This window comes from Giraffa tippelskirchi, chromosome 10 (genome assembly GCF_054371585.1).
Source record: "Giraffa tippelskirchi isolate mGirTip1 chromosome 10, T2T-mGirTip1v1.2.pri, whole genome shotgun sequence".
Taxonomy (NCBI): domain Eukaryota; kingdom Metazoa; phylum Chordata; class Mammalia; order Artiodactyla; family Giraffidae; genus Giraffa; species Giraffa tippelskirchi.
The window spans coordinates 16000416-16027644 of record NC_137284.1 but is presented as its reverse complement, the minus strand read 5'-3'; the positions used below and the strand labels follow the sequence as shown (position 1 = coordinate 16027644).

Sequence of the window (27229 nt, the reverse complement as noted above, 5' to 3'; positions counted from 1 at the left end):
GTCGGCTGCAGTTTCAGTCACTGCTGGGGGCCTCACGGAGAGAAGTCAGCCCCTGAGCAAAAGCTGAGTGGGCCACTTACAAAGTTCTTTAACTTGTAGACTTTGAACCCGAAATCTTAAAGAGCTGGGAGAAGATATGCTGACTGCTTGGTTAGGTGATGAAGACAGTCTTCGGGCTTGGCTCCATCTGTCCAAGTGGGTCCCAGCCCTCACGGGCAGGCCCGTGGCGACATTTCATATACACGAGTCAGTGGTGCAGCGGCCACTCTGTGCTGAACCCCAAAGGGGCCGTCATCTGGATGGACCCAAGGGACCTGACTGCTGAGACCAGCACACCTTCCCCCTGCTTCTTAACGGCCTTGCTTCCTTGTGGTCTGCCTCAGCAGTACTCGGCTCATGTACCAGCTCAGACTAGGCTTGCTTTTAGTTTCCTTTGGTCTTCAGGTGGAGTGCAAATACCAAAATGCATTTCTATTTACGCTCATGGCTCCAAGTGAAGAAAGCAGCTGCACCACCAGCCCAACAAAAGCAGAAACCGGGCCAGCTACAAATTTAAAAACATCTTTTATGATAAAAAAAAGTCTCCATATAAATTGCCCTTAGAGCCAGGTAGCGGGGCGGTTGTGCCAGCAGCATGCCTCTCAGTGTCTGTCTGGCTTTCTTTGCCTCAGTGAACTGTCACCATCCTCCTAGTTTCCGTTTCCTGCTTCCTTGATCCTTTTGGAGTCTAATGAAAAAATATATATATATTTTGATATTTCATACACTCTGGTCTTAATTCTTAAAAGCGGGTACTTGGAGTGTTTTGTAGTCTCCTGTTTTCACACAAATAAGAGTGCCAACCCTTCAAACTCCCCGGCCACAGGCTGTAAACTGGGACCCCTGGATTTTGTGTGGCTGAGGATATGGACATAAATGAACCTTTCTGGTTAGACCTGTCAGCTCTGTGGCAAAGCTAAATTTAAAAAAATTAACTGGTGAGGAGAAATAAATAGTTTCAGTCAGGAGCCTCTTCTCTGTATTAAACTGTTATTTAAAGGCCCTTCATCTATTTTAAAATTGTCCCTAACTTCACGCTAACCCAGTGCTCCGCACTTCAGAACATTCTTCCATATGCATTTCATTTGGTACCCATGGTGACCTTAGGGATTAAGTAAGGTGCTTGTTCTCTCTTTTTTAGAGCCAGGAACGGATTATGAGACCCGGTAGAATCAACCAACCAATGTCCCTTCTTCCCACTTCCCCTCTCCCCCTGCCCACTGCCTCTCCTATCCCTCAGTCCCTCCCTCCCTTCTTTCCATACCCCTCTTTCTTCCCCAAAAGTTTAAGGCAGCAAGAAATGGCCTTATAGAAGAGGCCTCAGTCTTGAGTCCTTGTCCGGTACTTTTTCCTCAGTCTACCTTTCCGATGGACCATGACCCTGTCCCAGGATATCTGTCCCTCTGGTCAGGGGGCCTTGGACCCTTGGTCTACAAACATGGTGTCAAGGAAGGATTTCAAGATGGTTTGGTCTCTGTCATCTGGGGGTGGTGGGCAGGATCTTTTCTCTAGGACTTTGAAATCCTAGATCATTGACCACTCTGTATTTTTCTCCTTGACATCGCAGCCCCAGCCCATAAACCACCAGCATTTATAATGTTTACTCTCCGTTAGTAACTGATGAATATCAGCAAACTGTTCAACTTTCCTGAGGGAGCTGGTCTTGCCAGGTTCCCTCCTTCAGAAATACGGACATTGGGGGTGGGAGGAGGCATACAGGTTCAAATGTCAGGAGTCAGGGGTGCTGTGTGGTCCCTGAGACCCCTCTTGGGTATAGGTTGAGTCACAGGCTCTGCAGTTCAGCCACTGGCTGTTGCAAGAAGAGAGATAACGCTCTCTCCTGCCAGGACAGGCTATCTTGGAGCCCTTGCTCTGTGGGGCAGCACTTTCCTCCCGCCCGTACAGAGAGGGGAGAAGGCAATGGCAACCCACTCCGGTACTCTTGCCTGGAAAAATCCCATGGACGGAGGAGCCTGGTAGACTACAGTCCATGGGGTCTTGGAGAGTCGGACACGACTGAGCGACTTCACTTTCACTTTTCACTTTCATGCATTGGAGAAGGAAATGGCAACCCACTCCAGTGTACTTGCCTGGAGAATCCCAGGGACGGAGGAGTCTGGTGGGCTGCTGGCTATGGGGTCGCACAGAGTTGGACACGACTGAAGCGACTTAGCAGCAGCACAGGAGCAGGATGTGCCTGGCTGGGCACTGACACGGGGCAAGCCTTCTGCACAGGACCTTCCCCAGCTGCAGAGGCCTGGGGGGTGGTGCTCAGGCTGACAGGCTGCCCCTTTGGAGGGTGTGCTGGTGGTAGCCAGTCCTCTTGAGAAGAAGAGGCATGCAGCTCCTTTTTGTTCTCAGTTTGGGGCCTGAGTTGCCAACCTGAAGACAGCAGGAGTATCGCCTGTTATGTGCACTTAGCACTCAGTTACACTTGCTCAGGCTGTGTCTGCCTCACTAGTGTGTAAACTCCTTGGGGTCTGGGCCCCATCTGTCCTCTTCACTGTCAGAACCCAAGTGCTTATCACAAAAGTGCGACTTACTAAAAACTTAATGAAAGAATGACTTCTCAGAAAACACCTGTTCTGTTTGGCATTGCCAGACAAGGAGGTTATTGGTAACCTTGGTGTGAGCAGTATCAATGGAACGATGGAACTGACTCCAGGCTGGAGTAAGGTGAGGCAGGCAGAGTGAGCAATCAGAGACACGGTCTACAGGCAACACTTTCGAGAAGCCTAGTGTCCTAAAGTATAGGACATTTGTGTATAGTAAGGCCAACAGATGGTGCCTTACTGTTTGGTGCCTGGCCCTTGGGTGATTAGGGTGGGGAATGATGGCCTGGAGTATGACGGCCTGATAAAGGAGGTGGTTGGGGTGTAGACCCTGGATCAGTTGGCCTGTGTTTGAAAAGTGAGCAAGTTATTTGCTCTCTCTGGGAAGTGGTTGATCCTCGGAGGGGCAGTCCCTCCAGGGTCAGCAAGGCTCCAGATGTCAAAGCATCATAACACAGATTCGAGATGCTCAGTTAATCACAGGATGATAAATACAAAGCAAAATACACCAGGCACACAATAGCTTGTTAAAAACTAAAGATGCAGAGAAAAATCTTGGAAAGTTCAGGGGAAAAAAATCATTATCTTCAAAGAAGCAACAATAAGATTTATGACAATCTTTCCCATATAGACAATGGAAGACAGAAGATAGTGGAGATATCTTTAAAGTGCTGAAAGGAACAGTCAGCCTCTAAGTGAACAATGAAATAATTTAAGTATGTGACCTAAAGTAAAACAAGGACAGGATAGGAAAGAACAGATTGTGTAAATAGAAAAATGTAAGGTGTTAATCTTAAAGCTATCTAAAATGTATTAGTAATTACATTGATTTAAAATGGACCAAATAATCCAGTTAATAGACAAACATTGTCACACTGGATAAAAACCCAGAACCTTATACCCTTTAGAGGAGCATTATTATACAAATAAAGAGATGGGAAATGATAAAATTTTAAAATATATACTATGTTAAGTCCTAACAAAAAAAGAGCTGCTATAGTCATATTAAGTTAGAGTCAACTTTAAGGTAAGAAATATTGTTTTTGTTCAGTAGGGCTATTTAATGATGATCAATAGCAGTTTGCTTTGGCCACCTGATGTGAACAGGTGACTCATTTGAAAAGACCTTGATGCTGGGAAAGATTGAAGGCAGAAGGAGAAGAGGGCAACAGAAGATGAGATGGCTGGATGATATCACCAATTCAATGGTCATGAACTTGGGCAAACTCCAGGAGTTGGTGAGGGACAGAGAAGCCTGGTATGCAGCAATCCATGGGGCTGCAAAGAGTTGCACACAACTTGGCGACTGGACAATAACACACCAATGTTAAATTTGTATGTACTTAATAGCACACTTTCCAAAATTTATGAAGTGGAAATTGACAGAACTAAAAGAAAGAACAGAGAAATACACAATCATAGTTTCAGATTTTAGCATTTTTCTTCAGTAACTTGTATAACAAGTAAGGAAAAATTATTAAAGATATTACTAAATTCCTGCAAGGAACAACATGCTCAATCAACTTGAACTGACTGACATATGTAGACCTCTACACTCACCATCTGCAGTGTGCTTATTCTTTCAAATGCTGCCAAAACAGACTATACACTGGGTGAGAACACCAACCCCAGTTCATTTCAAAAGAGAAAGCCCGAGTAGTTTTCTACTGACTACAGTAGAATTAAATTATAAATTAATAATTAGAATATCTCCAAAAGGTTTTCAGTTAAGAAATACAATTCTACATAACAAAGGTCAAAGAAGAAACCGCAATGTAAGAAAATGCTTTGGGTTGGATGATTCTGAAAATATCATTATTGTCAACTAAAGCAAAGTTCTGAGGACAACTTTTAGTTCTGAATGTATATATTAGCAAAGGAAAATAGTTGACAATCAGTGATAACGTCATCTGAAAAAACTAAAACAAACTACATCCAAAGAACATAGAAGAAAGAATAATGGTAGACATTATCGAGATTGAACACACGACAATCAACAAAGGATAGTTATGGGAAAAGATTAATAATGTTGACAAACCTCCAGAAAAACTAATGAAGATAAAAACGTGAAAGTCATATATTAGCATTCTCAGGAATAAATAAGTAGAATCACATCAAATTCTACAAACATTAGAAAGGTATCAAAAGGTGTGAACACCTTTATGCCAATAATTTTGACTGCTTAGATGAACTGGATACATTCCTTGATAAATACAATATTTAAACTTACACAGAAGAAAACCAAATCTGAATAATTCTCTATATATTTTAAGAAGTTAGCTCTACTTTAAAAATATCTGTTAAAGAAAACTAAATGGATTCACAGATGAATTTCTCAAAACGCATAAGAAAGAAATAATATAAATCTTAAAAGTTATTCTTTCAGAGGATAGAAAACAGTCAACACTTCTAAATTATTTTATGTGTTCAGCCTAACATTGATACCAATATCTGACAAGGAAATACAAAAAAAAATTACAAGCCAATATCCCTTATTATAAAAGATGCAAAAGTGCTAATGAGACTACATATATATAAGTGTGTGTGTATATATGTATATATATATTATGTGTATCAGTTCAGTTCAGTTCAGTCACTCAGTCGTGTCCGACTCTTTGTGACCCCATGAACTGCAGCATGCCAGGCCTCCCTGTCCATCACCAACTCCCTGTGTATATTTATATAAACACTGAACAAGTGAGTTTGTCACATAATTTCAGTGGTTTCCCTGGTAGCTCAGCTGATAAAGAATCCGCCAGCAATGCAGGAGACCCTGGTTCGATTCCTGGGTTGGGAATATCTCCTGGAGAAGGAAACAGTTACCTACTCTGGTATTCTCGGGCTTTCCTGGTGGCTCAGATGGTAAAGAATCTGCCTGCAACGCGGGAGACCTGGGATCGATCCCTGCGTTGGGAAGATCCCCCTGGAGAAGGGAACAGCTAGCTACCCACTCCAGTATTCTTGCCTGGAGAATTCCATAGACAGAGGAGCCTGGCTGGCTAGAGTCAGACACAACTGAACAACTTTCACTTCTTTCACTTAATATCTGAAAACTAGTCAATGTAATTCACTGTAATAACAGACTAAAAGAAAGCCCTTCAATCATCTCAATAGATGCAGAAGAAAAGTGGTAAAATCCAACACCTTTTTTGGACAAAAATTCTCAGCAAACTAGAAATAGAACAAACTATATTTAAGGGAAGCTACTCAAAATCTAGCACTTATTTAACAGTGAAATGCTGAACACTCTCCCTCTAAGTTTAGAAACAAAGCGAAGATTGTTTATACCATTTCTACTCAACATTTTACTGAAGTTACTATCTAGAACAAAAGAGCAAGAATAAGAAACACTATAATAATTGGAAAGGAAAAAATGATCATTATTCACCCGTGATATGATTGCATATGTAGAAAATCCAAAAGAATTTATAAATAATCATTATAAGTAAATTTCAAAGGCTACTGGATACATGGACAATACAAAACATTTGTTTATTACTGACTAAGCAGTTGAAATAGAATGGAACTGAAATAAGAAATACAGCTGAGGGCTTCCCTGGTGGCTCAGTGGTAAAGAATCCACCTGTCAATGCAGGAGACATGGGTTTGATCCCTGGTCTGGGAAGACCCCACATGCTGTGGGACAACAAAGCCCGTGTGCCACACTCTTGAGCCTGTGCTTTAGAGCCCAGGAGCCACAACTACTGGGGCCATGTGCTGCAACTACTGAAGCCTGCACACTAGAGCCCATGTTCTGCAATAAGAGAAGCCACCGCAATGAGAAGCCCACACACTGCCACTGGAAAGTAGCCCCTGCTTGCCGCAACTAGAGAAAGCCTGCACAGCAACAAAATCCCAGCAGAGCCATAAAGAAATAAATAAAAAGAAATACAGTTGAAAGTAGCACTAAAATAACAACTACCTACAGATAAACCTGGCCTTCCCCGGTGGCTCAGAGGTAAAGAATCCTCCTGCCAATGTAGGAGGTGTGGGTTTGATCTCTGGGTTGGGGAGATCTCCTGGAGAAGGAAATAGCAACCCATCCAGTATTCTTGCCTGGGAAACCTCATGGACAAAGGAGCCTGGTGGGCTACAGTCCTTGGGGTCGTAGAGTCAGACATGACTTAGAGACTAAACAACAACAGTAGATAAATCTAGTGAGATATGCAAGCTCTCTACACTGAAAACTACAAAAGCGTTGCTGGTAGAATGAAAAAACTTAATGGAAAGATACAGTATGTTCAAGAATGGTAATCTCTTTTTTAAAATAGCATTTCTCACTAAGTTGAGCTACAGAATCAATAAAATACTAATCAGAATTCCAGAAGTTTCTTTCTTGGTAATTCACAATTTGATTCTAAATATATATATGGAAGTACAAAAGACCTATAGTTGCCAAGATGATCATGAAAAAGAATTTAAAAGCAGGAGAATTTCCATAACTAAGTATCAAGACCAATGATAAAAATTAAGGAAGAGTGCTATTGATGTCAAAAAAGGAAGACAGATTAATAGAATAGAAAAGAGAACCCAGAAGTAGCTCTACAATGCACAGCCCTCTGTTTATGACAAGGCACTACTCCAATTCAGTGGATAAGGATTATCTGAATGGAAAAGATAAATGAATCATTTTTTCAAAGTTAGGAGCTTTTGTTTATTAAGACATAACAAAAATCCAAAGTGTGAGAAGACATTTGTAATATATACATACAACCAACAAAAGATTTGCACCCACAAATGATTTCCTAGAAATCACTATGGGAGATAGAAAATTCAGTTGTATGCTGGTCAGAAGACTTGTCAAGGCAACTGAAAAAACAAATGCAAATGGAAAATAGGCACATGAAAGGCGCTCAACTTGATTAGAGGAATGCAAATGAAAAATATTACCAGCTTGGCTATGATTTATAAAAAGATTAAAATGCTAAGTATTACTGAGTTCATATAAATGAACTGGAAACACTGCTGGAAAACTCTGTCCATGCCTACTAAAACTGAACATACCCATGCTTGTACACAGCAATCTCAAGCTCAGATTGCACTTAATAAATATGTACTGAAACATATATGCACCATGAGACAGACCTGCATGTTCCAAGCAGTAGTATTCCTCATATACATAAAATGTCAACTACCCAAGTGCCCTTCAGTAGAAGACATGGTACAGTTGACATAACAGGATAATATCCAGAATGTAAATGAATGATCCACTACATCACAGAGCAACGAGGGAGACATCCAAACATAAAGTTTAGCAAAATAAGTCACACAAAGGAAAACACACAGCGAGTATATAATTTAATTAAAGTACCAAAAAAAGAAAAAGAAAAAACCCAGGTAAAACTAACCTACACTATGAGAAGTCAAGATAAAGTTTATCCTTACAGGGTGAAAACAGCTGAAGGGAAATGTGAGCAGAGTTTTGAGATTTGGGTAATGTTATTTTTCTTGAGCTGTATAATATTTACACAGATGTGTCAAGATTGTGAAAGTTCTTTGCACTACTATGTAAATTATACTGCAAAATAATTTTTTCTTTTACAAATAGGGTGTCTCTGATTGCAGTTAATTTCCAAGTTCAAAATTAAAATAAAATAAAATGATAATAAAAGACATCACAAACCATTGCAACCAAAAAAAAAGGCCAGAGTTACAACTTGAGTATCAGACAAAGTTTTATTTAGGGACAGAAAAAGAAAATGAGAGAGAGAGAAATGAATACTTTTATAATGATGAAGCTTGAACTACACAATGACTATTGAACAATTTTGCACATATATGTAGACTAACACAAACTGGTCATCCACAAAGATGAGTGTATAATGACCTCTGAAAATTTGCACCTCTGTAAAAACAACAAAAAAATGGATAATCAACATTTTCAGAACTCTGGAAATTAACAAAAGGCTGGCTACAGTAATAAAAATGATATGGTATTGCCATAAGAATAGATATTTTAGTCCAGGGAAACAAAATTGAAATTTCCAAAATAAACCCATACATCCACAGGCAATTGGTTTTTGATAAGTATGGCAATACCAGTCAGTGGGGATGAACAGTCTCTTTAATAGACAGTGTTGGCATAACTGGATATCCACACGCAAAAGAATGACAGTGGGCCCCCTACCTCAACCACATACAAAAATTACCTTAAAATTGATCAATAACCTCAATATAAGAGCTAAAACTATAGAACTTTTGGAAGAAACTTAGGAGTAAATTATCAAGACTTTACCTTTGGCAATGAATTCTTAGATATGATACCCAAAGCAGGAGTTACAACAGCAAAAATAGGTAAGTTGGACTTTAAAATGGAAAACCTTTGTGCTTTAGAGGACAGGACAAGAAAAGTTTTGAAAAGACAGTCACAGAACGGGGGAACATTTTTTCAAATAATGTGTGTAAAAGGAATTTATATTCTGAATACGTAAGGAAATATTACACCTCAATAACAAAGAGAGACCACCCAATTAAAATATGGTAAAGGGACTTTAATAAGCACTGACCCAAAGATAAACAAGTGTCTAAATAACACATGGAAAGATGTTCAGCAGAATTAGTCATTAGAGAAATGCAATTCAAAGCCACAGTGATATACCAGTTCACTAAAGTATCCATAACAACAAAAATAAATAAAAATCTAAGGAAATAAGTGTAAAATAACGTGCTCCTAGAGGATGCGGAGAAACTGGAACCTTCATTCACTGTGGGCGGGAACATAAAACAGTGCCGCAACTGCAGAAACAGCTCCTCAAAATGTACAACGTAGAATCGGAAAACCACCCAGCAGCTGCACTGCTAAGTATACACCGCAAAGAAGTGTCAGCAGAGACTCAGACATACCAGCAGGAAACGATCGATAACGGTAACTACTGTTGTACAGCCAACAAGAAAAATACTAAATTTGGATGATTCATGTCTTGAACCAAAATATTCTTGAGTCTAGAAACAAAGTACGAGGTAAATAAAACCATAAAATGCGATGTAGTCTCAGATTAAAGAACATCCTGCTATGTATATTTCATAACTCAAGAGACATAGGAGATCTACAGGACCAAAGAAACCAAAACACCATGAAATAGTCACAGGAGGACCTGAGCGAGAGGACCTGCCCATCCCTGGACCTATGGCCCTGGGGACCAGCCCTGGGAGCAGGCCAGACCGCAGAGGCCTCTCAGGCACATAGACAAGCGGCTGGCCTGGGAGTGGGGGGGCGCAGCAGTCTTGCCATCAACACCTCCCCACCTCTCCTCAATATGATTAGTCATTAGAGAAATGCAATTCAAAGCCACAGTGATCATACCCCAGCCCAGCCTTCGCAGGCAGGGATCACATGCAAGGAGCTAGTGTTCCAATCACAGACCCCACCTGAGGGCCAGGCACACTCACCTCGGGCTGCCACTGTCATCCTGTCATGGACTCACCTGAGGGCCAGGTGTCCTGTCACGGGGCTCCTCGGGGTCATGGAGTTGCCTGAGGGGCTGGCGTGGGGTTTGATCCAGGGGTCGCTGGGTGCTCGGGCGTCTGACGGCTCCATCTGCTCACCGGAACTTGACCAGTGTCTGGGGTCCGAGTTAAGTGGTGGAGGGGTACGTCTGAGTCTCAGGTTTAGGTCTGGGTCCAGTTTACGATAGCAAGGGGGTTACAGATGGCCCCTGGTTTATACCTGGGTCTGAGTTAGGACTGGGGGTGGTTTACGTCTAGACCTCAGGTTTATATCTGGGCCTGCTTCCGAACTTGAGTGAGTTTCATGCCTGGGCCTGATTTACGACTGTGAGTGTTTAGGCTGGATCCCAGGTTTACAACAGAGCTCCAGGTTTATGATGTCAGGGTTGTAAGCACTGGGATATTTAGTGTGTCTGAGGTTTCCTGGTTTCTGCCAGGGGTCACCTCTCTACTACCTGTCTCTGGTGGTCCCACCCTCTTGCCCCCGCGTACCCACAGGAGGGTATGTGTGTGCTGTGCTAAGTCATGTCCGACTCTTTGAGACCCCGTGAACTGTAGCCCGCCAGACTCCTCGGTCCATGGGCTATCTCAGGTAAGAATACTGGAGTCGGTTGCCATTTCCTCCTCCAGGGGATCTTCCTGATCCTGGGATCGAACTTGTATCTCCTGCATCTCTTACATTGTAGGCAGATACTTTACCCCTGAGCAATTCAGGAAGCCTGTAATCAGTGGAGAAAGAGTCCTTCAGGGGCCACCAGCTCCACTGTGCAGGAGCCTGGTCTTCCTGGGAGAGAGGGCTCCCATCGTGTGGACATAGCCGCCCCTAGAGGTCAAACATACTGGAGGCTGAAGGTAACACTTTGTGGGGCCCTGGGCAGGCGGGCACGGTGCTCCCCCTCCCCCCACCTTCGGTGGGGCTCTGTAGCACTGTGTTTAGGTGCAACTGACTTTGAGCAGCTAGCCTGCAAAATGTGTGGGTCCATTCACACCACTGGTTTTCAGTAGACTCGTTCTGCAGTAACACTGTATGATCTTAACTCATCACATAACACACAAAACAAATTTGACTTGGATCACAGGTGTCCATGTGAAAGCTTCTAGGAAAAGACATGAGGCTATCTTCATGACTTTGAGTAGGGGTTATTTTCTTAAATGTGAAACAAAAACATAATATAAGGGGTGACATTGGGAAATTGTTAACAGGGTCTGGATCCTGAGTAGTTCTGCCCGAGCTGGGCTGTTGCAGCTTTTCATGACCTTGACTGCAGGCCATGATGGTGCTCAGAGACACCCTGAGCTCGGCTCTGCTCCATCATATTCTTCCTCACCCCAGTAAGTAGGGTAAGTCCCTTCTTGGTCTGTTGATTCCGTCATACCCGAGGAGCCCAAGGTGGCCGGGTGATGGTATTAGGTATTACTCCCATGGAATCTTTGTGTTTCTTGGTAGAAGCTTCCCTCTCTTTGGAACTAAGGTCTCTAGACCAGAAGGACATACGATGGTGGGGCCAGGAAGAGAAGACTTTGCTGGTGAGTCACTAGGGGAAACAGTGAATGGTGCCACTGCCGTGTCCACTCCTTGATTCCTGAACCCCTGAACCCTGGTTATGGGAGGAATAACAGTACACTGGGTATTGATATAGGACGTAGAACACTGCCCCAGCCCTGCAAAGCATTTCCATATTGTTGGTGCTGTAGTTGAGTCTCCAAAAGACCAATCTGTTTTTTTAGCAAGTCAGCTGCTACAGGATGGTAGGGAGTGTTGTTGAGATGAGTGCTAGGAGAATGGGCCATAAGGTCCCTTGATCAGAAGCAGTGCTGTATAGAACACCATGAGAGTACATAAGGCATCTTGTAAGCTCACTGATGGTAGTGTGGCAGAAGCGCTGTGCAGAGAGAAGGCAAATCCACATCCAGAGTGAGTGTCTATTCCAGGAAGAACGAACACTGTCCCTTACGGAACGGAAGTAAGCCCATACAATCAGCCTGCTGTTTGGTAGCTGGCTGGTCACACCAGGGGATGGCACCCTGGCAGTGAGTCCCTGGTGGTCTGGTAGACTGGGCATCAGCAGTGGCTGTGGCCAGGTTGGCCTTGATGGGTGAAGTCACCTCCTTCATTGTTGCCAAGGCCCCTTTGGTCATGAGTCCACTGGGCAGTGACAGGGGTGGCTGGGGGAAGAGGCCGACTGGGAGCCATGGAGCAGGTCATCTTACCCTCTAGATCGATAGGATCTTCCTCCGTGGAGGTCACCCTTTGGTGAGCAGTCGTGTGGTACACAAATGTCTTCCTGTGTTTTGCCCATTCCAAGAGGCCTGCCCATATATCCCTTCCCCAGACCTGCTTGTCACCAATTTTCCAATCACGTTCCTTCCAAGTCCCTGACCATTCCTCCAAACCACTGGCCACAGCCCACGGATGACTATACAACCACAGGTCTGGCCGCTCCTCCTCCCGTGCAAAGTGTACGACCTGGTGTGCTGCTTCCAGTTCTCCCCAGGAGGATTTCCCATTGCCAGGTTCTTCAGGGACGTCCCAGAGCGGGCTGCACTGCTGCAGCTGCCCACCTTCAGGCGGTGCCTGCCTGTCGTGCAGAACCATAAATCTGTAAATCTGGCCTGTCTTCTCAGCCTCTGTCAACTGATCATAGAGAGCTCCCCAGGAGGCTGTTGGAGCAGACTGGGAGAGAAGGCAATGTCCAGGAGTGGGGACCATGGACAAGGGAGCCATGTAACTGTTTTGTGCCTTCAGGGCCTGCCTGGGCCTGTTCTCAATGATATCACTTCTGTTTGCTGATGGGTGCTGCTATGCATGCCCAGCTCTATGGCTTGGTGGGTCAGACAACAGCCAGCTCAGGTTCACATGGTAACCTGGTGTCCATGGTTAAGCATTCAGTCTCTCCTGGGGCCCACTAGCAAATCAGAAGCTGTATATCAAAAGGAGAGTAGCTATCCATAGAGGAAGGCAAAGCTTTTCTCCCAAGTCCTAATAATGGTCCTCACTGTGACTCACCTGTAGGGACCTCCAGAGGTTCTAAATTGTATACCTATCCACCACTGATAGTTTGAGCACCACTAAACTCCTGGGTCGCATGGCCCAAATGGCAGAGCTACTTATGGTGGTTTTCACTAACAGGCATTGAGAAGAAAGTACTTGCCAGATAAATTTCTACACATCGGGTACAAGGGAATGTATTACTTTGCTCATGCAACGTACATCTGGAACAGCAACTGAGTCGATGTCTGCTCCTGGTTAAGTCTACAATAATCCACTGCCAACCTCCATGATCCATTTGTCATCTGCACAGACCAGACAGACAGGTTGAATGGGGATGTGGTGGGAATCACTGCTTCTTCACCTTTCAGATCCTTCAGGGTGGCATTAATCTCTGCAGTTCCTCCAGAAACATGGCATTGCTTTTGGTTTACTGTTTTTCCTAGTTAGAGACAGTTCTAGTGGCTTCTACCTGACCTTTCCTACCATAATAGCCTTTGCACTGCACATTAGGGAAGAAATGTGGGGATTATGTCTATTGTAATTTCACATTCTGAAAGGAGAGAAATAACCACAAAATGGGTTCAGGGACTCACTGCACCCACTGTGAGATAGACGTGAGCTAAAAATCCATTGACCATCTGACCTTGCAAGCCCCGACTCTGACTCAGGGCCCACAGTAACTTTTTGTGTTTCCTAGAATCAGTATTGTCTTCCCTGGTGGCTCAGACTGTAAAGAATCTGCCTGCAGTGCAGGAGACCTGAGTTCGATCCCTTAGTTGGGCAGATCCCCTGAAGTAGGAAATAGCAATTCACTCTAGTATTCTTGCCTGGAAATTCCATGGACAGAGGAGCCTGACAGGCTACAGTCCATGGGGTCACAAAAAGAATTAGTTCAGAGTCAGTATCCAGTAATCCCTGAGAAGTTTATCTCCTTTCCCTCCGCGCACAGTTACTCTGATAAAAGGCTGTAAGTCCCTTTGAGGTGGGCCGGGAGAAGGATTAACACCACGCATGTTTTGTGGTATAGCAGGGTCCTTCCTTAAGGAGATCTGGCTTTTCCCTAATTCAAGGAGTTCTGGGTCTGTACACTGGCTTAGATCAGAATTGATCAAAAGGCCACAACTGTTTTTATCATTCAAGTTAGACTTCTGTTCACCTGTCCTAAAATTCTCTCACTTAAGTAGATCAAGCAAGAATTTCATGAACCGCTCATCTATTTCACTTCTAGGACACCATGAGCAACTAGCCAACTCCATAGGTAAGTCAGAATTTTTATTACTGCTTTGTCTTCGTTGGAAAAAAAATATGTGTATGTAGGTCTTCTGCCCTTTTTTGATTCGGCTGCTTGTCTTTTTGGATATTGAGCCACATGAATTGTTTGAAAACTAATCCCTTGTTGGTCACATCGTTTGTGAATATTTCCTCCCATTCTGTGGGTTATCTTTTCATTTTGTTTATTGGTTTCCTTTGCTATGCAAAAACTTTTGAGTTTAATTGGATTCCATTTGTTTACTTTTGTTTTTTATTTCCATTACTCTGAGAGATGGATAGAGAGAGATATTTGCTGTGATTTATATCAGAGAGTGTTCTGCCTATGTTTTCCTCCAAGAGTGTTATAGTGTCTGGTCTCATATTTAGGTCTTTAATTGATTTTGAATTTATTTTTGTGTTTGGTGTTAAAAGGGCTTCCCTGTAGCCCAAATGGTAAGGAATCTGCCTGCAATGCAGGAGACTGGGGTTCGATCCCTGGATTGGGAAGATCCTTTGGAGAAGGGAATGTCAATCCACTCCAGTATTCTTGCCTGGAGAATCCCATGGACAGAGGAGCCTGGTGAGCCACAGTCCATGGGGTGGCAAAGAGTCAGACACTACTGAACGATAACGTATTTACTTACTATGGTGTTAAAAAATGTTCTAATTTCAATTTTTTACATGTAGCTGTTCAGTTTTCCCAGCACCATTTTTTGAAAAGACCATCTGTCCCCTATTGTATAGTCTTGACTTCTGTGACATAGATTACTTGATCATAGATGCGTGGGTTTGTTTCTGGGCTTTCTGTTATATTCCATTGATCTATATATATAGTTCCATTTTTGTGCCAGTACCAGGCTACTTAATGACTATAGTTTTGTAGTATAGCCTGAAGTCAGGGAGCCTGATTTCTCCAGTTCCATTTTTATTTTTCAAGATTTCTTTGGCTATTTCTGGTCTTTTGTGTCTCCATACAAATTTTAAGATTTTTTTTTCTAGTTCTGTGAAAAATGCTCTTGGTAATTTGATGGGGATTGCATTGGATCTTTAGATTGCCTAGGGTAGTACAGTCATTTTCACAATATTGGTTCTTCCAATCCAAGAACATGGTATTTCTTTTTATCTGTTTGTATTATCTTTAATTTCTTTTATCAGCATCTTATAGTTTTCAGAGTACATGTCTTTTGCCTCCTTAAGTAGGCTTGTTTGTAACTAGGTATTTTATCCTTTTTGATGCATTGGAAAATGGTATTGTTTCTTGAATTTCTCTTTCTGATCTTTTGTTTTTAGTGTAAAGAAATGAAATAGATTTCTGTGTGCTAATTTTAGAATCTGCAACTTTACCAAATTCATTGATTGAGCTCTAGTAGTTTTCTGGTGGCATCTTTAGGATTTTCTATTTATAATATCATGTCATCTGCAAACAGTGACAGTTTCCTTCTTTTTTCCCCTATTTGAATTCCTTTTGTTTCTCTGATTATCATAGCTAGGACTTCCAAAACTACACTGAATAAAAGTGGTGAGAGTGGACATCCTTGTCTTGCTCCTGATCTTAGAGGAAATGCTTTCAGCTTTTCACCATTGAGTATGATATTAGCTGTAGGTTTGATGTATATGGCCTTTATTATGTTGAAGTATGTTCCTTGTATGCCTGCTTTCTGGAGAGTTCTTGTCATAAATGGATGCTGAATTTCATCAAAAGCTTTTTCTGCATCTATTAAGATAATCATATGCTTTTATTCTTCAGTTTGTTGATGTGGTATATCACATAGATTGATTTGCAGATATTGAAAAATCCATGCATTCTTGTGATAAATCTCATTAGATCATGGTATATAACCTTGTAATATATTGTTGAATTTGAATTGCTAGTATTTTGTTGAGGATTTTTGTGTCCGTGTTCATCAGTGATTGTGACTTTGCTACTAAGTTGTGTCTGACTCTTTTGCAACCCCATGGACTGTAGTCAGTGACATTGGCCTGTAATTTTCTTTTTTTGTGGTATCTTTGTCTGGTTTTGGTATCAGGGTGATGGTGGCTTCATAGCATGAATTTGGGAGTTTTCCTTCCTCTGAAATTTTTGAAAGTATTTCAGAATGATAAGTGTAAGCTCTTCTCTAAATGTTTGATAAAATTCGCCTGTGAAACTATCAGGTCCTGGACTTTTGTTTGTTGGGAGATTTTCAAATCATAATTTAAATTTTAGTACTTGTGATTAGCCTGTTCATATTTTCTATTTCTTCCTGGTTCAGTCTTGGGGGATTGTACCTTTCTAAGAATTTGTTTGTTTTTTGCAGATTGTCTGTTGTATTGGCATACAGTTGCTTGTAATAGTTTCTTATAATCTTTTGTGTATTTCTGTGGTGTCCGTTGTAACTTCTCCTTTTTCATTTCTAATTTTATTGATTTGAATCCTCTTCCTTTCTTTCTTGATGAGTCTGGCTAAAAGTTTGTCAGTTTTGTTTATTTTTTCAGAGCCAGCTTTTAGTTTCATTGATCTTTGCTCTTGTTTTCTTTATCTCTATTTCATTTATTTCTGCTCTGATCTTTATGATTTCTTTCCTTCTACTAACTTCAGGGATTTTTTATTCTTCTTTCTCTAGTGGCTTTAGGTGTAATGTTAGATTGTTTGAGATTTTTTTTGTTGTTTTTTGAGGCAAGACTGTATTGCTGTAAGTTTTCCTCTTAGAACTGACGTTACTTCATCCCATAGGTTTTGGATAGCTGTGTTTTCATTTTCACTTGTCTCTAGGTATTTTTTTTATTTCCTCTTTGATTTCTTCAGTGATCCATTGGTTGTAAAGTAGCATGTTGTTTAGCTTCCCATGTTTGTGTTTTTTATAGCTTTTTTTCTTGTAGTTTATTTCCAGTCTCATAGCGTTGTGGTTGGAAAAGATGCTTGAAATAATTTCAGCTTTCTTAAATTTACTGAGGCTCGCTCTGTGGCCAGCATGTGGTCAGTCTTGAGAATGTTCCATGTGTACATGAGAAGAATGTGTATTTTGTGGCTTTCAGTGCTCCTGAATTGGATACAAGCATAGTTCTAATTGTTGTATCTTCTTCTTGGGTTGATCCCTGGATCATTGTATAGTGCCCTTCCTGATCACTTGTAACACTCTTTATTTTAGAGTCTATTTTATCTGAATTGTGTATCGCTACTCCAGCTTGCCTGTGATTGTGGATTCTGTTCCTCAGGCTGCAGAACTGTAGCTCCTCTTTGCTTCTGCTGTCCATCCTCTGGTTAATGAAGCTCTCTGAGTCTTGTGTAAGCTTCCTGATGGGAGGGACTGGTGGTGGCTGGAGGTGGGTCTTGTCCCTCCGGTGGGCAGGGCTATGCTCTATAAAACTTCAACTAGCTTGTCTGCTGATGGGTGGATGCTGATGGTGGGGCTGTGTTCCTACCCTGTTGGTTGTTTGGCCTGAGGAAATCCAATCCTGCAGCCTGCAGGCTATTTGGTGGGGCTAATGGCTTCTGCAAGGGCTCATGCCAGTGGGTATTTCCTAGAACTGCTGCTGCTAGTGTCCTTAACCCTGGGGTGAGCCACTGCTGGCCCCTGCCTCTGCAGAAGACCCTTCAATCCTAGTACGTAGGTCTGGCCCAGTCTTTTATGGGGTCACTGCTTTTCTCCCCTGGGTCCTGGTACACATGAGACTTGGTGTGCACCCTCCAAGAGTGGAGTCTCTGTTTCCCTCAGTCCTGTGGAAGCTCTGCAATCAAACCCTTTTGGCCTTCAAAGCCAGACTCTCTGGGGACTCTTCCTTTCGTAGGACCCTCAGGCTGGGAAACTTGACATGGGACTCAGAATTTTCCCTCCGTGGAATAACTTCTGTGGTATAATCATTTTCCAGTTTGTGGGTTGGCCTCTTGGTAGGTATGGAAATTGATTTTATCATGATAGCACCCCTCCTACTGTCTCATTGTGGCTTCTTCTTTGTCTTTGGATGAAGGATATCTTTTTTTGGTAAGTTCCAGTACTTTTTTGTCTATGGTTATTTAGTAGTTAGTTGTGATTTTGGTGTTTTCATAAGAAGGAGGTGAGCTCATGTTCTACTCCACCATCTTGAGTTAATCTTATGTCTTAACTTTAAAAAAGTAACAGTAACAAGTGCTGGCAGAAACATGAAGTAACTATTATAGGCAGTAGTTGGTACAACCGCCTTGCAGTACTTTTTGTTATACACTAGCACTGAATATATGTAAAGCCTATGACCAAGCAACTCCACTCTCTGTTATTTATATGTGTAGAAGATTTAGTGCTTATGTCAAACAAATATTCATAGTATAAGAATATTCATAGCAGCATCAGTTTAAAAAGGATCAAATTAGACATAACACCAATGTCCATCAGTTGTAAATTTGTTAATTTGTGTTGTGGTAATACAGTGGGATACTAGGCAAAACACTTATGGTGATAAATGTCAAAATGCTGGTCTCCTTGTGGGTCTGAGGGCCCGCTGGGGTGCTGGAAGTGTTCTATATCTTGATACGGGTAGTGGTTAAACATATATATATATATATATATATGTATATATATATATGTATGTGTGTGTATATATATATATATATGCACACTTAAAATTTTTTCTGAGCTGTGAATGTATTTATATATTTTACTGTGTGCATTTCATAACATAGTAATAAAATGTGAGAATAGATTTATGTATCTGTTTCATTTTGGAAACGTAAACACAGATGTACAGCCTAGAAATGTATGAAAATCCTTCTGAAGAACAAGGTTGAAGAGACAGGGAAGAAGATGGAACTTCCCTCAGTGTATGTTTTCATGTAGTTTTAATTTTTCAGTAACATTAATGTCTTAGGGATTCAAACAGTAAAATTACATCAGTAAGGATGGAAACAGTTTTTAGGAGGTAGTGGCAGAAACAGAGGTGTTGATGAGTAATTTCATCTTTTGTTTTACAACTTCCCATCTCCCGTGGCATTCAGTTTGGGGTCCTATTACTAACACTGGCCGAAAAGCTTTAAGAAGAAGCCTCTGGGCTAGAACAGAAGAGGTGATTTTATTCCTCCGTGTGTTATCTTCCTTTTCTCTGCAGTCACACAGGTCACATCCTTATAGCATGGGGCCAGAGGACAGATTTATCCCTGGATCTCTACATCACCACGTGGAGCACAGCTGGCCTGAACTTGTGCTTTGAGAGTGAGAAATAAACCTCTTTCATTTGGGGGACTTACTTGTTGCTGCAGCATAGCCTAGCATATTCTGATCAATAGAGAAGATGAAAAACTCAGGTGATTTTTTGAGAGTCAGTAGATATAGTGGCTATTTTAGGGAAGTCGGGGAGAGTAAGATAAAGGTTTTCTATATTCTTCAGAAGAATGAGAATGAGAACACTTATAGACTATTAGAGCTCGAAGAAAACTAGAGACATTGTATTCGTTGTGAAGACAAAGAAACTGGGACCACAGTTCAGTTCAGTTCAGTCACTCAGTCGTGTCCGACTCTTTGCGACCCCATGAATTGCAGCACGCCAGGTCTCTCTGTCCATCACCAACTCCCAGAGTCTACCCAAACCCATGTCCATCGAGTCGGTGATGCCATCCAACCATCTCATCCTCTGTCGTCCCCTTCTCCTCCCGCCCCCAATCTACCCAGCATTAGGGTCTTTTCCAATGAGTCAACCCTTCGCATGAGGTGCCCAAAGTATTGGAATTTCAGCTTCAACATCAGACCTTCCAATGAACACCCAGGATTGATCTCTTTTAGGATGGATTGATTGGATCTCCTTGCAGTCCAAGGGACTCTCAAGAGTCTTCTCCAACACTACAGTTCAAAAGCATCAATTCTTTGGCGCTCAGCTTTCTTCACCATCCAACTCTCACATCCATACATGACCACTGGAAAAACCATAGCCTTGACTAGACGGACCTTTGTTGGCAAAGTAATGTCTCTGCTTTTAAATATGCTATCTAGGTTGGCCATAACCTTCCTTCCAAGGAGTAAGCGTCTTTTAATTTCATGGCTGCAATCACCATCAGCAGTGATTTTGGAGCCCCCAAAAATAAAGTCTGACACTGTTTCCACTGTTTCCCCATCTATTTCCCATGAAGTGATGGGACCAGATGCCATGATCTTAGTTTTCTGTATTCTTCAGAAGAATGAGAATGAGAACACTTATAGACTATTAGAGCTCGAAGAAAACTAGAGACATTGTATTCATTGTGAAGACAAAGAAACTGGGACCACAGGGACTAATGATTGGGTCAAGATCACATGACAAGTTAGTGGTAGAGACAGGATTACAACCCTCATTTCTGAGGCCTTGAGAATAGTCTCAGGGTTAGGCTACAACTACTTTTGAGAGCAGCTAAACATTTGCTTTAGGCTATTCTGAGCTTCACTTCCTTGGTAAAGGTTCTCGGTGGGAATCACAGCGATCTGAGCCCCTGTCAATGTTTGCCCCCAGCTCTGCGGTCGTAACAGGATCCCTCTTTCATTTCCACTTGACTAACCTTCTACCTAGCCAGTCTACTGTGGGTGACTTGGGAAAGTCAGGAAATATCCTTCACCAGAAATGCCACTTTCATACCCTATTCCTCTTATTGCTTGAATTATTATTTTTGTGATCTGAATCACTTGTGTAAACAAAGTAGACACACAAACAAAGGAAATGTCCTTGTTGAGAGGTGTGCTCCTCCATCTTTTGACATTTTTCTGGGTGGATAAGCCCTTTCTCCCCCAGTTTGTAAGAGTAAGAATAAGAAATGCCTATCTAGAGGGCCCAGGTGGTTTTGCCACAAATCTCTTTCTGCTTCAGCTTTGCTCAAGACTGGGTGACCAGCCATAAGTCTTCCCCACCCCTCATAATTTCTATCTATGATTTGGTAACTGTTCCTTGCATCTTCCTCAGGCTCATATCCTGAGTGCCCACACCCGCCTCTCCATTTCTGAGCCATGGCCATCTCTAAGGCGGACACCTCCAGACCTTTGTTTTCTGTCCCAACTCTGACCCTGGGAATTAAAGGAGGTCATTGTCACATCATCACTGGCCAGCCAATCAGGTAGGCACCTCCCTCCAGGGACCACCTTGTGCCAGGGGAGTTCTCAGGCTGCTTCGATGGAAGGAGGGGCCCACGAAGGAGGCCTGGCATAAGTGCAGAGATGATAATCACAACATGGATGGTGTACATCCTTGCTCGGAAAGGGGCCGGGCTCCCCTTCCCACCCAGAGTCAGCTCGGTGAGTGGGGCTGGTGATGGCTAGGTGGAGAGTATCTTAGGTGCCATCTCCGCTCTGAGCCCTGGCACTTCCGGAGAGGAGAGTTCATGTTAGATGCGGATAGTGGAGCAGGGGTGGGTCTCTCCATATTCTGAGGGCATTGATTTACCACTTTGTTGCAGGATGTGGAAGTTATGGAGAGCGAGGCTGTGTCTGTAGTACAGCACTGGTTGAAAAAGGTAAGGTTCCTCTGGGACTCAGGGTAGCCTAGATTGTAGAGAGCTGGACTTCTCCCTCCGTAGAACCAGGAAACCCAAGTTCATTGCCCACCAGCCTGCCTGGAGCTGCGTCTGATTCATGGCATGTTTGGGAGGACCCAGTCTGTCTCCTCACCAGAGGAGCTCCAGTGTCACCACCGGCCCCATCCTGCTTCTCAAGCGTGGAGTGGAGGGGGTTCAGATGGGTGGCCCCTACTGCAGGATTTCTCAGGAGGACCTTGGGTTAGGGCCCATGACTTACTGAGTCCCTGGAATTCCACGGGAAGGTAGCGGCAGATGGCTTAGTGTCAGAACTGTGCAATATAGTGCACGTGTATGGATATGCATGTGTATGTTATGATAGGGAAGAATAAAAAGGAGAAGGAAGAGGAAGGAGGATTGGGGACCAGATGAGTGAAGGAAATCCCTCTGAAGGAAATCACTCTCTGAAGGAAATCACTCACCTTTCAGACTGAAGAAGAGGCTTCCCAGGACATAAAGGAGAAGATGTCCACCAACTTCCCTCCCATGCAAGGCCAAGATGTACATGTGACTAGAGACGTGGTAATGAAGCCTGTTAGCCGCATCCTGGGGGGAGGGGAAAGGGAAGGGGGGTCTAATGCAAGGGTCCTGGGCTAGTGGGCAGAGCTTGTCCAGGCTGGGCTGTACCCTGGCCATGGAGTCCTTGCTGGGCAGTAACCACTGGATGCCACTGGATTTCCTAGGTGAAGCACCACCTCTCAAAGTCTGGTTTGTTAGCAAACCAGAGTCAAGAGGTCCTGGAGGAGAGAACAAGAATCCAGTTCATAAGATGGAGGTAAAGCATCTCTTTTCCTGGAGCTAGACTGTAGGGCGGGCGAAGCAGAGAAGGCACGAGCCCCCTCTCCAGGATTCCTGGCTGACAAAAACTCAAGGCTGTCCTTCTCTAGAGGTGTTGACTCCTTTGGCTGAGAAGTTTTGCATCCTGCATTTGGGGTCTTAAGGGATTGTTTTTGCTGTCTTGAGAGCCCTGCAGCTGCTGCTGTTGAGTCACGTCAGTCGTGTCCAACTCTGTGCGACCCCATAGACAGCAGCCCACCAGGCTCCACTGTCCCTGGGATTTTCCAGGCAAGAACACTGGAGTGGGTTGCCATTTCCTTCCCCAGTGCATGAAAGGGAAAAGTGGAAGTGAAGTCGCTCAGTTGTGTCCAACTCTTAGCGACCTCATGGACTGTAGCCTACCAGGCTCCTCTGTCCATGGGATTTTCCAGGCAAGAGTACTGGAGTGGGGTGCCATTGCCTTCTCCACTTGAGAGCCCAGCTCATCCCTAAATTTTGAAATAACTGGAGGGGTTGGAAAATGGCTTGCTTACCATCTCTTAACTGCTTCTGAATACATTTCAGACTTCTGTTATTTTTGCACTTGATTTGTTCAGAAGTGGCTGCACTTTAAAGAGCAAAAAGAAAACAAGCTCTTAAAATGCAGAAGCTGAAACCCTCCTGTTGGCCAGAGGTGAGAGGAGGTTTCTCAGGCTGAGGCTGGAGTCCTGAGCTCCACGTAGCTGCACAGGCCGTGGCCACCTTCTTGGCTCCCCACCTTCCTGCTCTGCAGAGGCTAAGACTCCAGGCAGGGGAGCCTGGGGCCTGGAACTGGCTCACCTCCTTGGCACACGCTTCCCTGTTTCCTCCTGGGGTGCGCGTTTGCTTGGGCCTCCTCTCCCAGGAGAATCTTTGTAGCACTCTGCTGGCCTTCCCCCTTTCACCTCTGCACTCAGCTTCCTTCCTGTGCTCCCGTTGCCAGCTCTGCTCTCTCCTATCAAGGAAGATACACTTCTCAAGAAATGTGTTTTTGCGTCTGATCCATCAGGATGCTGTTCTCCTGTGTTTACCCCTTCCAGTGGCATTAGCATTTTAAAAGGGTATTCAGATGCTCAAGCATTGCGTTAAGAGGAAGGGTCTAATTTGAGACCTCCCTAGGAAAGGAAGGGAAACCTGCCAAGGTGGCCCAAATCATGAACATTGATAACTGCCCCCCAGCCACTGCCCTACACGTGGGATGCTTGTCTGCTCCTGGCCTGGCTGTGCCGCCAGCTGTAGCTGCTGTCGTTCCTTGGTTTGGATAATATGAACATCATCCTCTGATATTTTTTAGACCTTGGCTGCATAGCATATGTAGGTTAAAGCTCTGGAGACATGGGACAGGAATCAGCCAATTATCCACATAGACGTTTTCCACTCTGGATATTCTGTGGAGATTTTAAACCAGTAAACACAGCCTGGTTCCCCCTCTGATCCTCCTATCAGTTTTATTAAGTACGTGGTCAGGGTTGCATATCCCTTTATTAAGCACCACTGAACGCGCACTTATGTGACAGGTGTGTACCGGCCACCTGATGCTTGTTAGGCTTTCTGGAAGACAAAACAGCATAAACGAAGCCCCCATTTGAAAGGCTACATAGGACCTGGGTGGAGAAGCCTCTGAGCACTGAAGGACATGTTGGGGACACCACAGGAGCACCTGTGAGGGTACAGTGCAGGGCTGTGCCACTCGGCTTTGCTGCCTGGGCTCCTTGCAGTATGTTCATCTGGGCTGACCCGTGTCTGGGCAGGGACTGGACACACAGGTGCCAGGTGAGGCCTCCCACAAAGGCAAGAGTCTGGGAACTTGGCCAACCCCATCTGGCCCCTTCTCCTCAGAGGCATCCATCCCTCTGTCCCCTAGCCCCTCTGTCCTCTCTCTCTCTCCCTGCGCACTGGCCAGCTTCATTGTGTCTGAGCCATATTTCAGAGCACATCTGGGTTGCGGTCCTCACAGGTGGTATCAACACTGAATTCACAGAGAAAACCCCAAACCTAGAACAAAGTTTACCCAGAAGGCACTGTCAAGAATGGGGGAGTCCACAAAAGAGACACAGATGTAAAGAACAGACTTTTGGATTCTGTGGGAGGTGAGGGTGGGATGATGTGAGAGAATAGCATTGAGACGTGTATGTTACCCTATGTGAAACAGATGACCAGTCCAAGTTCGATGCATGAAGCAGGGCACTCAAAGCCAGTGCACTGGGACAACCCAGAGGGATGGGATGGGGAGGGAGGTGGGAGGGGGTTTCAGGATGAGGGGGACACATGTACAACTGTGGCTGATTCTTGTCAATGTATGGCAAAAACCACCACAATACTGTAAAGTAATTAGCCTCCAATTAAAATAAATTAAATAAAAAGAATGGGGTGTCCAAAGGGCACAGGAATGGGGCTCCAGTGGGCAAGCTGCTTTTGCTGGAGTGGAGGGTCTGTGAGGGTTTGTGGGGGTGTGGAGTTGGGAAGGGAACAAAGTGAATGGCAGTGAAGAAGGCAAGTCCAGACTGTGAAATAAGACAAAAACAGCATCAAAGAGGAGCCTGCAGCCTCTCTGTGAAAGAATGCTCTGGCAGGATCTCTGAACCATGGTGAATATGCACAATGCTGATCATAGAGAGCTGGTAGAGAAGTGGGAAAGGAATTCAGAAGTGGCAAATTCACAGCTTCAAGACCTCTGACCCACTGTTTAACTCTGGCAAAGGCGCTTAACCTCTCTGTCTCCTTGACTCTTCTTAGGAACATTTACTACCTGCCTGGGATCGCTGGGGGGGCTCAGGGGTACTTGGTTAGTAAAAAGGATGCTTCTTGGTACTGGTTCAAGGAGGGTGGAGGCCCAGCTGTAAAGCTCATGAAGACAGTCAGAACTATGGTCCATGGGATTCCACCTCTGGCAGTTCCACAGTGACTGTTTAGTGGAAAAGGAGCCTGGGAACCCCAATGCTTGACGATGTTTTGCAGCCATACCCGTATCTTCCAAGTGCCGAGCGAGGCAAGAAACGAAGCCATGCGAGATCGGATAGAGCAGGTGAGACGAAGGTGAGCATTAGGAACGAGATGATTTGTGTCCTAACTGGGGGCAGGTGGGTGGGGGGCTGCTGGTCTCTCTGTGGGTCTCCCTCCGCCCCAGCCCTGGGCCTGGCTAAGCCTGGGATCCTTCTGGACTGAGCACCTCTTCCTGGGACTCAGCTCCAGGGCCCAGGCTCCGGCTGCCATGGTCTGGCTCTGCGCTCTGGGGGGCTCTGCTGCCCTTCCGTCTCCCTTGCCTCTCCTCTCCTCTGTCCCCTGCAGCATATGCCATCTTTCGGATGAAATCTCTCAGGAGCTTCACAGCAGAAATTCCTACTCTGAGTGCTGAGAGCAGCAGGTGGGAGAGCCAACAGGGGAGGGGCGGGGCAGAGAGGACAGCTCCCAGGTTGGATGGGGGCTTGAGAATACCAGTGGGGGGCTGCACCGACCGGGGGTGGGGTAGGGTGGGGGAGGTGGCCAGTGGGGTCAGGGAGAAGGCAGCAGCCTGAGGCTCCTGCCATGCCTCTCAGATTTCCAGAGGAGCTTGGAGTCCAGGTCAGATTTGTGTCTCTGACTCTTCACTGGTATCACAGACCAGTGCTCCTCCATTGCCCACAGGCCCAGGGGTCTCAGGGCCTTGTAGTCGAGGCCAAGGTGGGGCCTGCAGTTCTGAGTTGCTGGCACTCCTGAGCGTGGCCATTGCTGGTCTGCTGACCCCACTTTGAGTTACAAGGTCACACAGCCCCAGAGTGGGAGCAAGGGTGCACCAGTTTTGGCTCAGCCACAGATTAGGGCCATGACTTTGGGTCACGTGACCTCTTGGCTTGCACGTGGTACCAGCGGTCATGGCAGTGGTTGCTTGTGCAGCTCTGAATGGTGGTGGGCCATTGACCGGTGATGCCTCTCCAGGAGTCATCTGTCCAGAAAAGTTTGCTGCACCCCTGCCAGGCGGGGGCTGATGGGGTGACCACCAGCATGCTTAGAGGAGGGCCACAGAGGTGTATGTTGGCATTTATTGAGCACTTACTCTATGCCAGCTCCTGCACAAGGCACTCTGTCTATGTTTCTCATCTGAATACCCGAGTGACCGTAGGAGGAGGGCATACTGGTGCACTTATAGTTGAGGCAGAGGTGAAGCTGCCCTGGAGGGCAGATGCTGGCTTTCATCTGGCTCTGGCATGGGTACTTGCTTCATGCCCAGTGCCTCAGTTTCCTGACTTGAGGACATTCCTCGAGGACCATTGCATCCTGCCTGTGGCAAGCGCAGTGTCACTGGTTTGCTAATGCCAGTAGGGACAAGGAGTCAAGGCCTAAAGGGGCCTCTGGAGTCAAGCTCCCGTCTCAGCTCTACCCGACACAACAGCTGTGCTCCCCGCTCCTGTGTCCTGCTCTGTGAACGTGGAGCACAGCGGGCTCAGGAGGCATTGCCAGCCTTGTCCACTGGCCTTCTCACATTTCCATGCACCCCTTGGCATTTCCCTCTTCCCAGGTAGTTGTCCTTCAGGATCAAGGAGCAGCCTGTGTTGGAAGGACGTCCACCTACCTTGACCTGAGGAGCAACCACACCTGGGCAGTGATGATCCAGCATGTGAGCCCTGCCTTGTGACCGTGGCAGCACTGGAATCTTCTTGCTGAACTGCTGATAAGAGATGTGCTATTTAACCACCA

At 44.7% G+C, this 27229-nt stretch overlaps 1 protein-coding gene and 1 long non-coding RNA gene across 13 annotated transcripts; one reads left to right on the top strand and one right to left on the bottom strand.

Annotated features, from left to right (window-relative positions):
- Nucleotides 1–548: 548 nt before the first annotated feature.
- Nucleotides 549–12826, bottom strand: LOC145524899 (uncharacterized). Its single transcript, XR_014067933.1, has 2 exons — nt 10016–12826; nt 549–727 (listed from the first exon to the last, which is right to left on the bottom strand). It is a non-coding gene; the product is annotated as an uncharacterized LOC145524899 (long non-coding RNA).
- Nucleotides 12186–27229, top strand: SPATA19 (spermatogenesis associated 19). 12 transcript variants are annotated; one of them, XM_081537959.1, is made up of 11 exons: nt 12186–12291; nt 13168–13283; nt 14258–14287; nt 19339–19442; nt 21154–21304; nt 21644–21700; nt 22190–22282; nt 22444–22535; nt 25514–25591; nt 25844–25919; nt 27051–27229. In XM_081537959.1, the coding sequence occupies exons 6-10, from the start codon at nt 21656–21658 to the stop codon at nt 25908–25910; spliced, it is 375 nt and encodes a 124-aa protein (XP_081394085.1). In that variant the 5' UTR covers nt 12186–12291; nt 13168–13283; nt 14258–14287; nt 19339–19442; nt 21154–21304; nt 21644–21655; the 3' UTR covers nt 25911–25919; nt 27051–27229. The 12 variants fall into 12 exon arrangements, 10 of the variants coding, with proteins under 10 accessions (XP_081394085.1, XP_081394088.1, XP_081394083.1 ...); XM_081537962.1 differs by having other exon boundaries at nt 13168–13352; nt 27055–27229; XM_081537957.1 differs by having other exon boundaries at nt 13168–13352.